This window comes from Sprattus sprattus (assembly GCF_963457725.1).
Source record: "Sprattus sprattus genome assembly, chromosome: 19".
Classification (NCBI taxonomy): Eukaryota; Metazoa; Chordata; class Actinopteri; order Clupeiformes; family Clupeidae; genus Sprattus; species Sprattus sprattus.
The window spans coordinates 250,129-272,500 of record NC_137917.1 but is presented as its reverse complement, the minus strand read 5'-3'; the positions used below and the strand labels follow the sequence as shown (position 1 = coordinate 272,500).

The 22,372-nt window shown below is 41.5% G+C and overlaps 1 protein-coding gene across 1 annotated transcript in view; it reads right to left on the bottom strand.

Annotated features, from left to right (window-relative positions):
• Positions 1–16,118, bottom strand: part of ulk4 (unc-51 like kinase 4) — a gene marked incomplete at its 3' end in the record, with an annotated part of 104,516 nt that extends 88,398 nt beyond the window's left edge. Inside the window, exons 1-12 of the mRNA XM_080857342.1 lie at positions 15,886–16,118; positions 15,343–15,488; positions 15,126–15,225; positions 14,611–14,750; positions 14,346–14,511; positions 7,942–8,043; positions 7,771–7,854; positions 7,602–7,677; positions 2,104–2,201; positions 1,431–1,500; positions 959–1,025; positions 326–433 (exon numbers count right to left, since the gene is read on the bottom strand). Coding sequence (XP_080713468.1) covers positions 326–433; positions 959–1,025; positions 1,431–1,500; positions 2,104–2,201; positions 7,602–7,677; positions 7,771–7,854; positions 7,942–8,043; positions 14,346–14,511; positions 14,611–14,750; positions 15,126–15,225; positions 15,343–15,480 — 1,149 coding nt within the window. The 5' untranslated portion in view covers positions 15,481–15,488; positions 15,886–16,118. The remainder of the gene's footprint in view (positions 1–325; positions 434–958; positions 1,026–1,430; positions 1,501–2,103; positions 2,202–7,601; positions 7,678–7,770; positions 7,855–7,941; positions 8,044–14,345; positions 14,512–14,610; positions 14,751–15,125; positions 15,226–15,342; positions 15,489–15,885) is intronic.
• Between the last annotated feature and the right edge of the window lie 6,254 nt (positions 16,119–22,372).

The window sequence follows — 22,372 nt, the reverse complement described above, 5'->3', positions numbered from 1 at the left end:
CCCTGCTCTGCATTCTCCAAGCTTAAGAGATGTTATAGGAGAAGACTCAGTGCTGTGTTATTGGCAAAGGGAGGTGGTATGAAGTAGTTAATGCAGAGGTGCCAATAATTGTGGGACATGTGGTTCTGGCATTCCAATTCCCTGCAATTCCATGTCATACATGTCTGTGATCTAACTGGACTGTTCAGGTATTAAGACACACTCGTCTGCGGTACTACCGTACAAGTGCTTAGTGCTTTTAGTTTTAGATAAGCCGTCTGTCTATTCATGGCAGCACTGGGTAAATCATTTGAGATGGCAGGGGTCTTCAGACAGGCTCACTCACCTTTGGATTATCCATGATAGGTGTGACTGCCAGGTCAGAGTCCATGTACAAGAGCCCCTTAATGCAGGGCATGATGTCAGTCTGTGCCTCCACCAGTGCATCGTCTCCCTGGAGAAGAGTCCAAACAGACATTGGTGCATGGAATCAGAATTAAGCTGGATTCAAAAATACACAGTTAATAGTGTAAGCCATGGATCAACCCTGTGCAGCTATCTGTGAGGTGTTGGCAGTTCCAACATTATGCAGTAGATGGCGCCTCATTTCTAGAAGACACCTTTGCCTGATGGTGAACTGGGCCAGCTCTGGCACATTCCAGAGCGCTGAGATACTTTACTGCCCACATACCGAATGCACACTGCCAAACTGATAACAGCTGACACTAGAAGAGATGCTGGCAGAACTGATTCAGATTCAGCAACAACAACCTTCTGAGGGTATAAATGCAGGCAGTGGAGTTGTGTTTACCCTGGCTTGGTGCCTGATGAGACCTTTGCTATCCCCATCTCATTATAACCAATGACAGAACAGTTTCCTGAAGTGAAAACAGGCTTAGCCACCAAAAAGACAGGGTTTAAAATGTGAGTGACAAATGTTTGGCAGCACGCGGCGCCTCTGTGGCAGTGGCGTACTCACTCTGCTCTCGGCCCTCTCGCTCTCAGGCGCTCTGGAAGCACTGCTTGTTCTCGGGGTCGCGCGGGAGCTGGGGATCAGATAAAACCAGACGGGTTCACTGTTGTTGTTCCTGATACATTCTGTGTGGCGCGTGCCAGTGGAAACAAGCCCTGGCACAGCAAGCAGCAGACAGGGCCCTGAGCATAATGAACAGTGTTTACTGTATACGGTTTGCTCCTCAGTCATTCGCCTTACATTCACAGCAAAGGGGATTATAAAGCCAACTATTCCTGGATGATGGTAAAGTAAAGGAATATAATCGAGGAACTTTCAACCAGCTTGTTTATATAGCAACATGAACTTATGATAACTCAGTAGTGAAACTGTGTTCTTTTGCCTAACCCATATCTAACCATTTCATGACTTGAATGGCAATTTGATCCTTTCTAATGCCATGTGTTTGCCCCACCATTCAAGACGCCTTTACTGGTACCTGAGAAGGAAGACAGACTCTCTGGCATCATTGTCCAGGGCAGACTTGGGTTTGAACTCAGTAACACTATCTGCAGAGGGACAACAGCACAGATTTACCACTAAACTGTACATTACACAAGCATCCAAAGCTGTCTGCCTCTCACTCAGATCGGCTGTACATCAGTGTGTGAGTGATGGTCACATCTGTGAAAATGAAAATGTGTTCATCATTCATTTAGCAAGCTATAGAGACAATATATGAGGACAGCAGTGTTTCAGCAGGCCAAGGTTATGTAATGCAGCCAGTGAGATGGTAGCGTTTAGAGTTTAACAGGAACTATATGAAGGGATTCAATGTTAATCCAGCGGGAGATGCTGGGACACAGACTGATACATGCTAGCACGTAGAGCACGATCACAGTGAGGGAGAGATTCACACATATACATACACACACACATATCCCATGTCCCGCACGTAGGACTAGGATTGGATGTTGCACATAACTCATGTACATCACGTGGTTTCAGTGTTGTCTCCCCCCCCCACCAAAGATGATTTGGTATTGCATAGGGAATACTAAACATTCAAATCACTCACTGCCTATTTTCTACGTCACTGAATGTTGTGAGTTGAGTTGTGCTGTACTGTGCTGTACTGTGGTACGTGCGGTTGTGCATGCCTACTGCATTACCTAATGTGAAAGACTTGCTGAGGTGTGGGCTTGCAGGCCCGGCTGCCCCAGTGTGCCTCTCTTCTGATCCCGCTGGCCCCAGTGACACCAGATGCAGGCTGCAGGACACACACACACACACACACACACACACACACACACACAGATAAGATCACATACATCATTTTTCCAAAGGCCAGTTGCAACACAGACTCATCTCATGTTCCCACCCCCATGTGCCATATGCCTGCCCATCCAGCACCTTTTAGTGACATATGCCAAGACATCCCATACAAGGTGGAGACACATGATATGTGGGACAAGATGCTAAAGTGCTAAAGTGTTTTTTTGATGACAATTCATTGATGACAATTCATTGATGTTATGTGATTTAGGCGACTGAGTGTCATAAAAGGCGCTATTACATGACATGTATTATTATTAGGGCCTGAGCTGCTGTAGGCAGCGAAGACCTATTGCTTTCCTATTTATGTTCTGTGCGAAACCTCCTGGAAAACTCACCAAATTTGGCAGGGACATAATTACAGGAATTCTAAGAACTTTTGCGTTCAAAGAATTTTCGGGCGGGGCAAAATGGCTCTGTAGCGCCCCCTAGAAAATTGCAAATACCCCTTGGGGTTACTTTGGCATAGCAAAAAAATAATTCGGCAAACTTTTTTGTCATGACCAGACGCACCAAAAAGTGTATTGACAAAATGGTGGGAGGTCAACAGGAAGTCGGCAATTTTGAGTGGAATGTGCGTTTTGACTGCATTTTTCCCTGTTTTTGGCCATTTTCACACCTCGCATCTGATCGAACTCCTCCTACAGATTTAATGGGAATGACTTCAAACTTGTTCAGGATACTCTTCAGCCATGGGGGATGAAATTGTATGTACGGATTTTTGAATTTCTCAAAGGTGTGGGCGTGGCAGACCCTCAAACTTTTACGACCCGCCAATGCTCGCCACAAAACGTTAAGTCACTTATAATTCCAGCCTGCATTGTCCGATCCTGACCAAACATCATAGGGTTGAAGCTGGACCCGGCCTGAACGCAGACATATGCGTATAATGCCAAACGCCTATAGCGCCACCTGTTGGTGGTTGGAATCGTCACTCTGTTTCCACACCTGGCATCTGAACGAACTCCTCCTACAGAATTCATGGAAATCCCTTCAAACTTGGTCAGGATACTCTTCAGCCATGGGGATCAAAATTTATGTACGGATTTTTGAAAATCTAAAAGGTGTGGGCGTGGCAGACCCTCAAACTTTTACGACTCGCCAGTGCTCGCCATTTACACACGTTGCATCTGATCGAACTCCTCCTACAGATTTAATGGAAATGCCTTCAATCTTGGTCAGGATACTCTTCAGCCATGGGGGATGAAATTGTATTGAGGGATTGTCCAAAATCTGAAAGGTGTGGGCGTGGCAGACCCTCAAACATCGACTCGCCACTACTCGCCAAAACCACAAACTCCCTTAAAAATCCTGCCTGCATTGTCAGATCCTCACCAAACTGCATAGGGTGGACGCTGGACCCGGCCTGAACGCATACATATGCCCATAATGCCACTCTCCTATAGCGCCACCTGTTGGTGGTTGGAAACATTGCACATTGTCCGATCCTGACCAAACTTCATAGGGTGGACGCTGGACCCGTTCTGAGCTCGGATATATGCCCATAATGTCACTCGCCTATAGCGCCACCTGTTGGTGGTTGGAAACGTCGCTTTCTTTATTCTTTGCGCTGCGTTGTTGTGATGTGTTGATGTACGTGGCATTCTCACGGCTCGCTCTACGCTTGACAAACGGCTGTGCGGTGCACGTCTGCCATCGACCAGCGCCTTCCCCGACGTGCGCTCAGGCCCGCTCATCGCTGCTTGCAGCTTTAATTATTATTATTATTATTATTATTAGTTGAGAACTGTAGATCATGTCTACACACAAGGCTAGATATCCTGCACACACAGCCAGGACACCAACATTGCAATCAAATTCTGCACATTTCTTCCATTCACCATCATGTTAAGAAGCTGGAGCCATAAAGTTTCTCTTAAAGCTCTTCTCTCTTCCTGTGTGTTATTTGTCTGACTGTTTGCCTGCCCCTATCCACTAAGGAGCAAACAGCAGTGGCTGCGTGTCCCAGCAGTGAGCCTACAGTCAACCTACAATGGATGGAATGGAGCACGGCACACAACATCCCAGTGGGGGTTACACACACAGGTGCATCAGTGAGCCTCAAAGCAGGCCCAACATTGGAGTTTTACAGCAATCAGGGTCGGTCCAAAACTCTGGAGGAACCACATGAATGCCACACTGTTACATAAGGCAGACAAACAGTGGCACGCCTTTGATGATGCCAACAGGACTCCCTATTCCTTGTTACGGGAGCAGCGCTGAGCCTGCTTCTTCTTCTGATCATGTGAGCCCTTTGTTCCTTGCCCTCCCAGAGCCAGGCAGCAATAGGCAGAGGTGGGTGGAAACCCGACCAGGCATCCAATCATGGCAGAGAGCCACACTGAAGCTGTCGAAGGAGCCCAGGGCACCGTAAGACTATCCTGCTGCTAGTCGAATTGGGGAGGCTGGAGGCACCTAATGTGTTAGTTGGCCCTGGTGAGTGACGTGTGCACAGGGCAGGACAATGAGTTCACTGTTCATCAGAATGGGGGTTGCTACATCAGACACGCCAATGTATCACACAACCAGCATTTCCGTTGTCCGGTAATTGTCAGACTTTGTCCAGGAAAAAAAATGTAAATGTCCAAAAATATTAGATCTATTGTCCGATTGGAAGTTGAGAATAACCCTAATATTTAGGTCTATAAAACAAACATGCACTGCCCTTATTATTTTTTAAAGGAACAGGCTATCCTGCTGTTTGAAAGTTATTAAACAACACGCATATGCTGCATTTTAAATAAAGCCCCAACCGTCGGTTATAAACAAGGAGCGAGATGGGTGAGAAGGATCAAACATGGCCAAGCAGACTAGGCTAGCCTTTTACAAAAGCTTTTTTACAAAGGCCAAAAACGCCAACTGATGAGGGTGAACTGTCTGATTAGGATGAACATGTAATACCTGAAGCCTTAAATGTTCGGACAGCTCCACTATAGAAAACTACAGTGTCTGGCGTTTAGGTCGGAATGGAGTGAGTTCCCTTGGCTAAGGCGCAAGGTAATTGATGACGATACAATTTTCTGTTCATACTGCGAAAAGGCAGGACGACGCAACAGATTCACAAGAGGGTCAAATCATTTTAGAATCTCTACTCTCATTGAACATAGTCAGAGCAATGACCATGTTGCGGCGCTCAATTTAACGCCAAAGCAGGTTGCCATTAAAGGCCACTTATTGACGCGCATCAGACATTCATGTTTTTTTTTCCATTGTAAACTTATAATAAACAGATAAACATGTTGCTCTTTTGTCATTCTTTAAGCTACATAGCATGCCGTTTTCTTCAATAGGCTAATTTAGAATCAGTAATTAATATTAGACCGGCTTATCATGACTATTTTGTCTTCGTTCTGAGTTGTATGTTAGAAATGTCGCAATAATTTACGCGGACCATTACGGGGCACTGGGGGACCACCAGTGGTCCACGGACCACACTTTGAGAACGACTGGGGTAGACAATAACAAAGGGGAATTGACCATGGACACAAACAGTACAAAGCCTAGCTCTCAGTGTCAGGAAGAGGGAGGAGGGCATGAAGTATTCTACCTGGAAATCAGGGAGTCCTCTTCTTCCTCTTCCTCTGAGGGGTGCTTGTCTGAGAATGCCCCCCTCCAGAAGGAGTGTGACAGGAGTCCCACCCAGCCCAACCTGTGCAGAGACAGACTGAGATGTGGACATGGCATTGGACAGCACCTGACTGATAGTTAACTAACTACAGACCTCAGAAACAGCCAGGTAACACACAGACATAGTTATCCATAACCTCAGTAACAGCCATGTAACACACAGACATAGTTAACTAACTACAGTACAGACATCAGAAAGTCGAGCCAGGTAAAACACATACATAGTTATCCATTACCTCAGTAACAGCCATGTAACACACATACATAGTTAGTTGTCCATAACCTCAGTAACAGCCATGTAACACACAGACCTAGTTAATTAACTACAGACATCAGAAAGAGCCAGGTAAGACACATACATAGTTATCCATTACCTCAGTAGCAGCCAGGTAACACACAGACATAGTTATCCATAACCTCAGAAACAGCCAGGTAACACACAGACATAGTTATCCATTACCTCAGAAACAGCCAGGTAACACAGACATAGTTATCCATAACCTTAGAAACAGCCAGGTAACAGTCAGTGCGGTTACATGTGTCCAGTTTTCGAGCGTGGTCGGGTTTCAATCGAAGATCCAATTCATGTAACTCCCCAAATCTAGATTTTCTGTGTCCGACTGAAATCAGATTTACACCCTCAGATAAGTGATCGGATTACGCTGGAAATCGGACAACGCGCGCATGTAACTCTCAAAACTAGATTCCAACTGGACAACAACAACTTTTGCGCATGCTTGAGATCCTGCCCATAGACATATATACATGCATCATATATGTCAGGGGTTTTCAACTGGTTTTGTCCCAGGGACCACCATTCTGACTAGAAAGTAATCCGCGGCCCACTGATGTGCCTGCGCGCTCACGTGTGTGCGTTCGTTCGTGCATGTGTGGGGAGAGGGGAGACGTGTCAGTGTAATATCTGGGCATGGTGAAGTCCACACAGCCTGTCTATTCCTGGCGAAATGGTAGACAGCGACAGTCTCATATCATTCTCTTGCCCTGTACTTATTCTTTAAAAAAAATGCTCTCACCCAGGTAGTTTGAAAGTTTGCAAAATACACCTCATTGCTTTTGCAGCAAGCTCTGGAAATTCGGTCTGGCAACTTATCCAGAACTTAGCACAGGCTACCATAGACTGGATAGGTGCAAGGCTACATTCTGTCAGCGTGAATCACCTTTATTATTATTTTAGACATATTTTTCTTATTTCAGACATTTTCAAGAGTAATCTGGAAATGTGTTGAAACATCAAAGCACTTTGAAATACTGAAACGAAACTGAAACTGAAACATTGACAGCGACTGTTTTGGACAGAACACACTAATTCACTGAACAAATATTTTCATATTACTTTTCCACCACTTGTTAGTCGTGTAATCCTTTCATATCGATGTGAATCAATCAATACTAAAACAACTTTAACTTAACTGTTTTTGTTTCATTTCACAACTTATTTACTGTATAATTAAAGGTAGCAGATGCCCGCTTGTAAACATTCCACATTTGATTTGAACTGAAGCGGCCAAGTTCTGGATTTGTCACTGCCATGTACCGTGAGATAACGCAGTTAACCCCCCATGGATAGTCGGGCTTTGGCCGAAATCGGGTTTATGCCATCATGTAACCGCACTGACAGACATAATTATTCATTTCCTCAGAAAGAGCCAGGTAACACACAGACATAGTTATCCATTACTCTTATCACCTCTTCTGGGGATCTTTCTGTAGCAAATCTGTCAGCAGGCTCTGAAATTCTGGGCTGAGTTTAGAGCAGGCGGCACCTGTGAAGAGAAATAGTTAACGCTTTTGATAAAGTTTTGGATGACCAATTTGTTTTAGTGCTACCAACATATCCATATAATTGCTATTTTAACCTTTTTTTCTTGGTGTTGGAGGGTCCTCGTGTGAAATTAGCTCAGTCAAGTCTAAGAAGGTCTCAGAAAAGAAAGGAGGTCTCCCTAAAACATGTTTTAGAGTCAGTCAACATGTATCTTTAAAAACGAAAATAACTTCTGTGTTTGCTTTTTCAGGACAGTATACATCACCTGTGAACATCTCGTAGAATATGCAGCCTAAGGCCCAGAGGTCGCTGGAGACACTGGTGGGCTCTCCTCTGACCACCTCAGGAGCACAGTACACAGGAGAACCTACAGGGAACCAGAGGAATCATCCACAACTAAACAAGAGGCATGAGGCCACAAGGTCCCATTTTTGCATTTTATGGGCGTAATTTCCAAACTTTTTGACTGCACCTCATACATTCTAGACCAAAATAAATTCACCAGAATGTAGGCATCGGGAGATGGGCTATGTCATTTATTTATGTTTTTACAGGCTGAAAATCACAAGCTACACTGATTAACAATATAACAGTCAGGTTGAATAGATGTGGTAGGGCATTTTAAAACAGGTCTGACAGGCTACAATAAAATGCTTTTGCGACTGGCAAAATAAAATGTATTAAGTGTATGATCTTTAGTTGACAAAGACCGTGATATAATACCGATACCATCCATACAATGGAACATATGTACCTTTTAGTCTATATATCCAACCCCTAAACTAAACACACCAAAAAACACTGAAAATATCTGAAACTATCCAACAAACACCAACATAGTACAGCTGGCACTGATAAAAGCTAGCTAGCTTCCTAAATTATGTATTTCAGCAATAAAATCAGTGACTATGTGCCACCGCCTTCACATAAGTAAGTGCATGCGCAGTGTAGAAGTGTAAAGTAAGTGGTAAAAGGCTTAAAAGCACAAGGCTGAAGTTAATTGGTAAAAGGTTTGGTTAAAGCCAACCAATAGCATTGTCATGCAATCCCTTTAAACTGAATGCGTCAGACGAGATTGCAAAGTAAGAAGATGGCAATATCACTGTAAGTCTGTTTCGACAGTTTTACAATAAATGTCCAAACATGCGTAGCATGGGATACATATTCAACTTAATAATCTAAATCCATTTAATGGAGCACATTTGCCTTTTCGGAGCTGGAACAAAAAATGTAGAGCTTACATCTTTGCTGAAATGTGTCTTGCTCCGGTGCGGCTTGTGGGACCAAAAGAGTATAATGATAAGTGTAATTGAGAGCAAGTATGCTACATTCACTCCTTTCCCAAATAGCATAGGCTACGTACTGGGTGCTGATGCGAAAGATTGATATTAAGCTTTTAGGCTACTGCACCAATATATTAGCTTTGTCTCAGTTAACTTTGGTATTCGAAGATAATTAGATTGAAGTTTATACTTTACTGAGCTTTTTCCACTTGGGGAACAAACAGTACACTATTTTGTACAGTATTCAAGAAAACAAGATTTCGCAGTAGTTGTCGAAAACATATAGAGCCCTAATTTGAAAAAATAAGTATTTTAATGATGGTCAGGGCCAATTCAGTGTGAGCAATTGCTTCCTGAAGAGTATTAGTCTGCTTACTTCGAAGAAAGCTATCCTTGGTAGCATTATGAGATCCAACAAACCCATAACTCGTTCTAATGAATTCGAATGCAACCCATATTGGGCACGCACACATAGAAACGGGTTGAAGTTGATTCTCTGGTGTTCTCTAAACTTGTGCACTTCACAGCAACACGATCTCCAGCAATACATGTCATCATGACAACAATTCAATGTTTAAGTGAATGAATATCTAGGTCAAGGATGGGCAACTGGCGGCCTCTTCATTTATTGCGGCCCGCCGATACATGTTGACGGACTTTTACTTTGACATCATTCAAAATGCACGTCTCAGTAATCTAGCAATATGCTAACAAAGCTCCTAAATTTCCTAAAGGCACAGAGCTATGCAAGCACAACATAAATACTTTGAATCGTCAGTCAGAGAAACAGACTCAGCTTTTTCTGAAATTACTCTGAAAGTACTCTGAAACGGTAACGTTGGCATCGTATCAGTTGGCAGGGAACATAGTCATATAGTGATATAAAAGTCATATAGTGAGGGAGAGTTTGTGAAGTCTTGTGTACGTGATGACGTTGCTATCCTCAACCCTGAAAATGACGGATCATAGCGGTCTGTGTCAGACCTGCAGCTGTCAGGCACGGAAATTGAACAGAGCATATCTTTAACAACTTAATCGAGACACAGTTATGTACAGATCTTGAGAAGTGCCCTCTCAAAAGTTTCCTTGGCCCCACCAATAAAACAATTAAAAAACGTTTTATTTTGAGATCGTCAAATTCACACTTAACTGCAAATCGAGTAGCACAGCAATCCAGCCTGTTTGAGACTGCAATGGGAAGCACACGCCTCTGTTTGGTCGTGATTGAGTGAGTGAACAGACGGTGATAACGTTTAGTAAACAGACTTGGACCAACAGTCCGACCCAAGCTGGTGTAAGCTGCCATAATCAGCTGCTGGATATAAAGGTGATGAACATGTTTAAAATAGTAAAAGAAACTAAATGATTAAATCATCTCGGGTTAATTCTAGATGTCATGGCTCTCTTGTATCATGCCGTTTATTGATCCTGTGGTTATGCTACCTTACTCAGTTGAACTCTAGCCTACAACGTTAACCTACTCACTTGAGCTGCAAATCCCTACCATACTACAGTATAATTATCACCCATCTCAGCAGATGTCTTCAATATGTTTATTGTTGTGTCATATTTTAAATCTACATTTGTTAATTTCTCTTCCTAAAACTCACTAGAAGACACCATTTAAAAGGTTATTTTCAAAAAAAAATCTTATGGGGGAGCATGCCCCTAGACCCCCCTAGATTTGCTTGGTCACAGGAAAAATAATAGATGTTTTCTAGGGGAAAGCCTGCCCTAAAGTGGGAATTGGCCCTCTGGTAGCGATAAAGAAAAGATGTGGCCCTCTCCAGCATTAAAGTTGCCCATCCCTGATCTAGGTTAAACATTGTAAATTGAATTTGGAATGTAAACATTGTTGTGCATAATAGGTTATTATTATACGGCTCTTCAGAATGTTCCAAAAAGTACCGTTGATTTGAATGGGCCATCCCAACTTTCATTCTCCAAAAATAAAGGCGGCTGCTTGCTTCAGCGTTGGGATTAATTGTTGCGCAAAATTTACTCAGTGCAGTTCATGCTCCCAAAGGTTGCGCGTGTTGTCATGAGCCTGCCATTTGCTTGGCAGATAGAAAGCTGTTTCCCTTACAGAAAGTCTGAAGCTTGAAGTTCTTTTCAAACCTTTGCTTGGGTAGCACTGTTAACCTGAGCAGACATGCAGACTACATTTTAGTAATTCCATCACGTAACATTCGTTTTCTAAAAACAATCACATATTGCATGTTTTACTGTGGTAGAAAATGTGTAGGTTTAATGCTAACGTATATGGGGAATCCTATAGAGACTGCGCTAGGTATTAGCATCAATTAATTCACGTTAATGTTTTTGTATGAGCCTGACATTTGCTCTGCAGATAGATAACAGGTTCCCTAACAGAAAGTCTGAAGCTTGAAGTTCTTTTCAAACCTTTAGTTGGGAAGCACTGTAAAACTGAGTAGACATGCAGAATATGTTAGTAACCTCATCTCGTAACATTCGTTGATAGAATGCAGGCTGCGAGGCTCGCATAAGACTTTACGTAAAAAATGACGCAAGTCTAGAAAAAGGGGCAGACGAAAAAGGGGCTGCGCGTCGGGGTGTTGTTCGCCCCGTCGGGATTTATTGTTTGAGAATGACCTCCGGACAATACATTATCCCTTGCTTATTTGCTACACTGTACAGTGTGTTCAATTTCCTGAACAATTTCTTGATCATTATAGCTCATAATGTAAATTTAGCATGGCCTTTAACATTAACATTAGCTATGCTAGCTCCCTAATGAACTTCACGAGACTAGTCTTCAAAGAGCCAATGTTTCTAAAGTCTATGGTTTCTAGTCATTTTCTACAGAAACGGACACAGGTATATTTCTGAAGGGATCCTTTTTATAACATTATGAGCCTGTCAGGGGTGAACACCAGCAGTTAACTTTGACGCATATGCTTGTCCCATGGGAATACACTGCATAGCCTTTTTGCGGTTGCCAGTATATAGGAAGGACTACTTTTGTATGCGATTGCAGTATTATATTTTATTCTATGAGGAAATTATTCTGGTGAACAGAAAGAAAACAGAACATTTTCTATACTTTTGTTTTTAATTTTTTACCATTTTCCTATATACCAATAGAAAAATGGGGCCAGGCTAAAAAAAATCTCAAGGTCCCTTTTAAATTGCAAACATTTGGGATTTAAACTGCACAGAGACTTCACATAGTAAGAACAGGTTTGAGGCAAAGACGCACATTTTATGAGAACTGCATGTTGTACGACATAAATTACATGGAACTCCCACGTTTTTGCCCAGAAAGACATAAATGAGCAGTCGGTCGAAAGAGGTTGCACCTGATATAAGATTATCAGACGGATTTTGTTGAGGAATGAAATGGCTCCTTGTAGGCAAGCATTCCAAATTACTGAATCTTAAAATAGGGCCCACAGCTAAAACCAAAGGCCCCTTTTTATTATTATAAGTGTGTTTTCATATAGTTCTCTCATTTGTTCCACACTCCATCAATTATATGCTAGCAATCACTAACGTTGCAATTCAGCACTTCTGTCTGTTCATCTGTGTGGGGAAAAAAACAGGGCAAAGCACATTCCTTGAGGATAAAATCAGCATTTTATGGTTTGAGAAATGGAATATCTCCAGAGTGCCACACTTAGGACATTGCGTCAGCCCACTACCATCAATGAGTTGAAGTTCTTCTGTTGGGATGAATGGGCGAAAAATCCCCCCAACTGTTGTGTGGGACAGATCGACAGGTTGTGGAGTTTTTTTTTTATTTTAGTCATTAGTCATTGTTGTAGAAGGGGTTCATACCAGTTGTGGGAGGTAGGGCTGGGCGATATGACGATATATATCGTGAGGACGATAGAAACGTGTCTATCGTGACCTTTCTCCTCTATCGTTTCTATCGTGATAAACTTATTTTTTCACTATTACAGCTAATATACATTTTAATATAATTTCACATCCTAATATAACATTTTGCTTTTCTTATTATGCAAACTCTAAGTTTATACAACTGTAAAAAAAGAATATTAAGATACATTTTAGAGAACGTGGTTTTGCGACACGACACCGCTTTACATTACGCTGCTTTGCATCATACGCTTGCGACATGATTGACGGTGAGAGCCCGCGAAATTTAATTCTGGTTTTAAAAAAAAAATGAATAATGGACGCGCTGCAGGAAGGTGTAACTGTTACCACAGCCGCTGTTATACAATTGGGCATCGACACCCATTGCTAATGACAGCGTCATTACTTTATTGCAGCAGTGAAAATCAAGACATTACAGACGTGCAAATGCTGGGGTGGCCCATTCAAATCAACGGAACTTTTTTGAACATTTTGGAGAGCCGTATAATACAAGTGTAGCCATTTATTAGCAGATTCTGTTCCATTTTTCTCAATGATGGTCAAATAGTTGTAGTTTAAGATCCACTATTTCGTTAGTTTAGATTTCTTTTCAGTATTTCAAAAGTGAAGGAGCTGTGGGAGCACAAGAACAGTGAGCATCTAGCAGCGATTATCATAGACATAGCATATGTGTATATGTCTTTGGCGTTTATAGCTTAACTATCTAGATTCTAAGTAGCATGGAGGTTTTTTTTGGTACTCCACGTAGATCATAAACCCTTGAAGATAAAAATGAAATTGGTTGGGAAATGTAAACGCTAATATGCTTTTTATCCAGATAAAACGCAGCTCCATCGTTTACTTGCGTTCGTTTACAGGACCATCTTCACTGTTGCACCAACGGGCTGAAGCGGTCAATGGGGCGTATGTGTAATGGCCAACTTCTTAATTTTTTACGTGGCCATATAAGAAAATGTTTTTCTCATCATTATTGCTATAGCATATGAACAAACATTGAAAAGAAAGTTTTTTAATTAAATTAAACTTGATTTATCTTCTGAAGGTAGGCCTACATTAAAGAACCACTAAAAGTCACAAGCACTGGACTAAATGTCATGCACTTTGTTTTAATCTTACTATTTAAAGATTCAATGGAAACGTTCAGTACAATCTGCGTAATTGTGGTACAGGTCGTGATGGATCACACTTTTAAGTACACCCCTATCCAGTAAAGCAAGAGGGCATATCGTGATATATATCGCTATCGTGATATAAAATAATCCATATCGTGATATATGTTTTTTTCCATATCGCCCAGCCCTAGTGGGAGGGAGAGATTCACATACATTCACACTATGGTAATTTAACTTTGGATCAGTTGGTCAATAAAAGGATAAATAAGTACATATTTTTATAGATAAATATCCCTTTGGCGTCTCTTCATTTAAATGAAGAGCCAATGACATTTAAGGTCATATTTATGCATTTTTTCAGAAAATCATAAGGGGTTCACAAACTTTCTAGCAGCATGTATGTTGTATGTTACCTTGGATTCGATTCTTTATATTCTTACTGGGGACCATCTCTTTGCTGTCTCCGGCACCTGTTTCGGCTGAGAGGACCAGGGCAAAGAACTCTTCTAGGCTCTCACACTCAGCTTTGGCCAGACAGAAATTTGAGTACTTTAGTGTACCGGGACCATCCAGTAAAATCTACAGGCAAAGACATGAAGCTGGTTATATGCAATCACTTAGGTTCACAGGGTGAATATGTGCACACAGTAAGCTTAGAGGACTGGTTGATCACTATACCTTGGCTGGAGTGAGATCAGAGAACACGATACCAGATTCGTGGATGTGCCTCAGCCCTCTGACAAGGTCAATTCCAAATTCTCTGACAACATCTTCAGAGAGACATTCATCCTGAGATATAAGTGCTTCAAGTGAGCCTCCTGAGGATGCAAAACACAGACACGCTGTCTACATTTATTTCTATGTAAATACAGTCAGTATTTCAATGTAAGGAATAACAGCCCCCAAGGTGCCTCAGAGTTTGGAAAACAATGGGTGATGCATTACTCCATGAAGCAAAGCAAAGTTGGAAGACGAGTTTCCTCACTCCTTTTCCGTAAACCAAAACACTGCATGTGTCACCCAGACCTTACTCATCGAGGTACAATTTCATTCTTGAATCGTATTCAGTCACACAACTGCAAAGAAAATCAGGGCCTGTGTCTTGTGTGGCCCTGAAGAGGGACTAGGACTGCTGGGGATGATTTCTTAAAGCTGGTTATGTATCATAAAATTAATAAATTCCAACATCTCACCAGTGCACAATTCCACAACCAGCCACAGATGATTACTGGTCTCATACCACTCATAGAATGACACCACATTATCTTGTTTGATATCATGAGTCAGTCGCACCTGTCAAAACGGCCCGTAATGAAAGTTAGATAAACAACTGAAAGTAGAGTGACATTCATTTTACGATGAGTTCTTACAAGTCAATAGCGCTTAAAAAAAAAAAAAAACACTACTTACGTGGTTTGTTAATTCAGGTCTTTTTGATTTCTCGCTGCAAATGATTGCAACAAAGTGAATACTACCTTTTCTTCTACCTTTGTATACAACGGACTTGCTTCCCCTCCCTATTTCTTCATATAGAATGAAGTTCTCCATCAGCAAATCTGTATCCAAATAGTTGACAGGTTAGCCCACCTTTAAAGTAAATGACAAAACAATGTGAACGTTATCTAAGGTAAACGAACTTGCTGTCTGCTAAGCTAGCCATCATGGACTAAACGTTAAATGAGTAAGTTGCCTGAAATAAGAACAACGATAATTCTTGAATTATAAGTTGCTGGCTGGCAACTACATCAACACAGAAAATGTTAAATGTTAGGGGGCATCTAACAAACGACACAGACAACGTTACATACTATGTATACATTGCAACCACGCCACGTTTACCAACGTCAAGTTAATCTGTTTTACATTTGGCGAGGTACTCTGTTGTGGACAAACAAAAAGGTATCATAGTTAGCATAACTAGCTAGGTGAGTGAATAGCATTAGCAACGCTTACCAAAACTGTAGGAACTGTCAAACGGTAACAACCAGTTAGCTGGCCAGCTAGCTATTTGTTGGTTGCTCAAAACGTGACAAACGTAACTGAAATGCTTCCTCAAAAAGTAACATAAGCATACGCCTGTGGTGTTTCTGTAGATTCGGTTGGGTTGGCAACGTTAACGAATAACATTAAAGAGTAGTCTTTGATAACATTGCTTACAAAGTTTTTTTGGTTTGGTCACTCTAGGTTCGCCATCGCCCTACCGCGCAGTGCAGACAATGACAGATTCGCCCATAGTTTCGTCAGAGGTGTAAAGGAATACACCTACAGTGAAATATTTACATTACTGAAGGTTTTCTTTCCAAAGCTTTTTATAAATTAATATATTTAGCCTGAAAATACTGATTTATGTGTATAGAGTCCGGTTACTGTAAAGTGATATATTTAAAGTAGTCAAACGGATCAATGCACCCCTACTTTTAAGCTATTCCATCGGTTGCTAGGATACATCGAAGGACGCGATGCATGAAAAGAGCGCTCATGCTGCCGCTTGAGAGGGAAGTTCTGAATAATAGAGTAACGCAGTACATTACATTCATTTGTATGTTATGAATTCTACTCAAGGTGTGTTATGATGATTACTTAATGAATGTGTATTTATGTAACATGTTTTCGCAATAAAGTGTTCAAAGCAGTGAACCTAGGCCTACTTTTCTAACTTTACTTGACTTCAACTTTATTCTGTGGAAGAGACTTCTTTCAGCCATGTTTTCCAGAGGGTCTGGCATCCCTATGCTGGCAGATAGTGGGTAGGTGTTTGATTCCCCATGGATTCTCTCTTGCAACAGGGTAGCCTACTTTGCTGTAGGTAGTGGGTAAATGGTGGAAGACGGATAGTTTATACAAGAATATATTTGTACTATTATGTCCTATTGTTTTCCAGAATATATAACAAAGGTATATTCCAACACTTTTCTCCACTATGGGAATAATGTTTTTCTAAAACCCTATCCCCGGAGCTCACTGGCAGCTAGTAGTGTTTATACATTTTGTTTATTTTTATATTATATTATTGTAAGATTTGATATTAACTGGGCCTCAACTTACACTCAAAGCTGTTTGTGGAAACAGAGCCGTCGTTTAGGGGTTAAAGGTGATGACAATTCTAGGGACCCACCACAGCCCAGGGGGGACCACAAAAACCCCAGTAGCATATTATGTAGGCTTCCCTTATTATGACTAAATTATTATCTTATATTCATGCCAATGCATCAGAGTTAAAACAAAGCCAAAAAAATCAAGAAAAAAATGTTTCTATTTTCCGAACAATAACCCCCTTCTTTAAAATATGGTTTGGTCCAAGGTTCGCTGTTTTGAGAATTTGCTCGTAACGTTAATTCTCTCTGCTGCTACTCCAGAATCAGCTGTAGCCTCCTCTTACACCCACCCCTAGCACTCCAAACGTGCTGATGGTGGTGAGTGAGTGAGGTAGACACTTGTTGGCTATTTTGACTCATTAGTGAACTGCTGTACCATTGTTGTCTGGGAATTCCCCGCCCCTTCACTGCATTTCATTTGTTCAGTTAGTCTGGCCAACTCCTCAATGGAGGTCCACTTCACTCACGTAATTGGACACGCCTTTAACCAATCAGACCAACGATACTATACAACGATACAACGATCGGTAATAAAGCAAACACATCTTTTTTCTGTATGAATTGTTCCAGAGCAGGTTTCTGTTCTATTTTCAAAGAAAACTTGCCTTTGAAATCATCCAAGACAGCCGCGAAAGCAGTATATAGTTTACCGTGCTTTTCTCTTAAGTTTCGCTTTTGTTACGGTAGACGTGGTTATTTTAAATCCGCCAATGGCGCGCCAGGTAGCCAAAAGCCAGTTTGTGATTGGCTCCAAGGATTCTGGAAATCTTGAAATGAACGGCTATCCAAAGTTTGCCAGACCCAGTTCTGAGGCAAAATCAATTTGGCCGGAAGAAGTGGGGCGGGACTTCCCAGACTAGTACCATTGGCAATTATATACACATTAGTCTAAGCTTTTTTGATTCTGCAATGAATGGCAAAATGCAGATTTATTTGTCTACTTAAGTCACTGTCCTTGCGGTCTACAGAGCCAGGCCACTCTACCCAACAAATAGCAGAAACCAAAGTTACTACAGGCCGTAAAGGGGATAGTGAATAATAATAGCATGATATATAGGCTACATAATAATACCCACTGACTCTTTGTTGAGTGGTTAATTGAAAACAAAAATAACGAATTGGGTGCATTACGTCAGGCACTGTCAAGAACATAGAGGGACAGGAACATTAAGAAAATGTTGTAATACATAAAGTCTAAGAGGGGGCCCACGCCGTGGTGGCGGTATTTTTTGATATTGAAAAAGCCTATGATATGGTGTGGAAGCAGGGCCTTTTTATAAAGCTTAAACAGTTGGGAATAAGAGGAAGAGTGCTTTGCTGGATTAAGGATTTTCTAACAGAAAGGAAAATATCAGTTAGGATAAATGGAGGTCTTAGTACACAGTATGAGGTAGAGAATGGTATTCCTCAGGGCAGCATTATAAGTCCTTAACTATTCTCAATTGCTATAAATGACATTTTTAAGGATGTTGATAGTGATGTTGAAGTAGCATTATTTGCTGATGATGGAGCGGTGTGGAAAAGAGGAAGAAATGTGGAGTTTATAGTTAGTAAAATGCAAAAGACAATTAGTAAAATTGAAAAATGGGCATTTGAGTGGGGATTTAGATTATCTGTAAATAAATCCAAGACTGTCTTTTTTACCAGAAAGAGGCATATTAATGAGTATCTAAAGATCAGGATTTATGGCAGTGAATTAGAGAGAGTGAAGTGTTTTAGATACTTGGGCCTATGGTTTGATCAAAAGCTTCTGTGGGCAGAGCATATAAGGTGGTGGTAAAATGTAAAAAAGTGCTTATAGGCCGTAAGGTGAACACGGTTTTCGTTTCAGCCCGTTCCACTCACTGGCATCTACACAATCTTTAGCTTATAAAAAAGAACGAGTCGTGGTTAGTTACCAAAAAAAAGTTTGTCGCTGATTTTCCAGTCGATTGTCTATATGGCTTTGTTTTATGCAGAACTAGAGACTTCAGAGCGTAATAAGATTTTTGTCGGGAGCCGTGCCACGGTTCGACACGTGATCATGCTACACCAATGAGAAGGCTGCTTTTTGACAACAGAATGGAAAAATGGCGGCTCCCGTGCGGTTGGAAACAACGTTAACGATAGAGGATAACTCTCAAACGTCCTCAAAAGTGGACTAAATTAATTCTAATTAGTGCTGTATACATAGCCGCGTCCAAGAATAACAATGAGGCAAATATACGATAATATTATTTTTATGTTAAATCATTTACATCAAGTTTGACATACATGGGAATACACATTACTGACGATCTTACATGGACTGTGAACACCCAGCACACCGAAGAAATCAAGGCTGTAGCCTACTTCCTACATCAGCTGAGGAAGTTCAGAGCATCCGCACCCATCAGCTGTGTGTCCTGACAGCATCACTTGGTAAGGGAACTGTACAGCCTGTGACTGCAGCACCGAATCATCAGAGCATCTCTCCATATTCTGCAGGAGACCTACAAGAATAGACTTACCTACCAGCGCCCAAGGTATTGTAAAGCATTCCTAACATCCTGACCATGGACTTTTCAAAACACTGAGGTCAGGCAAACGTCTCTGCTGCTACAAGACCAGAACAGAGAGACTGAGGAGGAGCTTCTTTCCTCAAGCATTCCTTATCCCTCTTGCTATTTATGAACAATATTTCTTGATCTTTCTTTCTTCACACTCGCACAGAAAAAACAGTAGTATTTCTATGTATGAGACAAATAAACCTCCATGTATCAATGAAAGGCAGTAATTGTATATACCAATGACCATCTGTTTGTTCATTCATTCATTCATTCATTCATTCATTCATTCTTCCACAAATGAAAACAACACTAATGAACCATAAAAACACTCTTTATGAAACATGATATATGATATATAAAACTGTACAAAACTGAATAAGAAATAACAGATGAGGGACACTCAGTTCTCACTGTAAGTGTCAGTGTCAGGACAGTTATCTTCCAGTTCCTCAGATTCTTTTGTGTTGGCACAACTACAGCAACGACATAGGTCTGTGCAACACAATCCTGCAGAAAAACAGGAACATCTGTCTGTCTCACAGGCACCTTTGCAGCCACAGTGTATCACATGCAAAACACTGTCAGGGGCCGGATTTCTAGTCATCCAGGTGACGTGCAAGTTCCCATCCTCTATTTGCCAACCATATCCAGCAGGTGATGGAGCACTTACATTTTGTTTGAGACAGGACCTCATTATTGCAGCCTGGTAGTTTGCCCTTTTGCAGTGCTGATGGAGGGCATCAGTGGTAGGGGGAATGGATAATTCTGGCAAGGCTGATGATGTCATACAGAAAGCCTTGAACCTAGCTTCATTTACATTTTCAGCAGCTGGCTGATCATATAAGTGGCATACATACTGGCAAAGAAATGCAAATGTTGACTGCTCCAAGTTAAAGTTAGTACCTAAACTTTTAAAAGCCTTTAGGTACTCATCTTGCAACAGAAAATGTCTTTCTTTTTCCTTTGCCATAAAAGGCACTTGTGGAGTCACACCCAGAGAATGTTTGAATTCCGATCAAGGCTGAACACACACTGGTTCCAAGAGCTGATGACACCTTGGTAATGTCAATGATACATGTCCTGTTGCCAGTCCCTGTGAAAACATATAAAGTGCATGGCAAATCTGTCTGCACACTTACAGCAATGACTGCCACATCTGTAGATGCCAGACAGTGGAGCGGGTTGAAACGAAAACAGGGTTCACCTTACAGCCTATATGAGGATGTGCATGTGTGTGAGTGTGAGTGTGCACACACTGGGCACCTTCACGAGGCTTCTCTCCAGTCTTCTCTTCCACACACACACACACACACAAACAGAGTTGAAGACCTTGTAAATGTTTTCCCACATAGTATGTTTTTGCATATGAAAATGCCAGTGAAAATGCCTTTGCATATTGTAAACATATAAAAGGTCAGGCACATTTATGTGGACCTTCCCTGCCATGTACTATCAGGTGACGTTTTAAAGACCCAGCTTGTTTAGAAGTTTTTCCACATTGGCATGAGTATCAACATATGCATTTGAGAAGGGCAAACTTCAGACTTCAGAATTCAAGCATTTACGTGACTTTTCTTCGCTGTGCAACCGCTGATGGCATTTCAGACTTGATGTCCTAGTGCAGTGTTTCTCAACCACTGGGCCGTTGCACTTATCATCCTTATTACTTCTGTATGTTGTGCTGTGTCTTATTGATATAATGTATTTAACCCTTATTTAATGTTAATCACAATTACAAACGAGGGTCTGACAGGGCTTACAATTAGGTGTGAGTGCTCCAGATCAATGAGGAAAAGTCAACCCCCTCGCTGGATTTCTAAAGTTGGGATGATTATTGTATTTCTGTAAGTGTGTGTGTGTGTGTGTGTGGGAGAGAGAGAATCTGGGAGTGGAGCTGTAATGTAATAGGGGAATGAGGGTTTATTGTTGTGAATGAAATCTCACCTGTGAGTGTGTGTGTGCTTGTGTATGTGTCGATGTGGAGTGAAATGTGTGTGTAGCCTACTGTATGTGGGGTGTGTGTGTTTGTATGTGGAGTGTGTGTGTGGTTGTTGCCACCCTAAGTTTTTGCCCATTTTCTAAAATCCATAGTGTCAAAGTTAGTTACACTCGCAGGCAAACATAGTTTTTGCAGGGGCAGTGAACCAGCTCAAGGATCACCTTTGGAGCTGGTGGAAGTGACATCCAGAGTCATAATTCTTGTCTTTGTTCATCTGTGTGTGATTTCTAAGAAATGCTCATGACTTCTTACAATGTTGCATGGAATTGTTTGTGTATCATCTAAGCCTATGATTTCTCACAGTTAAGATCACCTCAGCTGACGTAGGAAGTACAGTCTTTGCCTTGATTTCTTCGGTGTGCTGGGTGTTCACAGTCCATGTAAGATCGTCAGTAATGTGTATTCCCATGTATGTCAAACTTGATCTAAATGACTTAACATAAAAATAACATTATCGTATATTTGCCTCATTGTTCTTCTTGGACGCGGCTATGTATACAGCACTAATTAGAATTAATTTAGCCCACTTTTGAGGATGTTCGAGTGTTATCCTCTATCGTTAACGTTGTTTCCAACCGCACGGGAGCCGCCATTTTTCCATTCTGTTGTCAAAAAGCAGCCTTCTCATTGGTGTAGCATGATCACGTGTCGAACCGTGGCACGGCTCCCGACAAAAATCTTATTACGCTCTGAAGACTAGTTCTGCATAAAACAAAGTCATATAGACAATCGACTGGAATTTCAGCGACGAACTTTTTTTTGGTTACTAACCACAACTCGTTCTTTTTTATAAGCTAAAGATTGTGTGATGCCAGTGA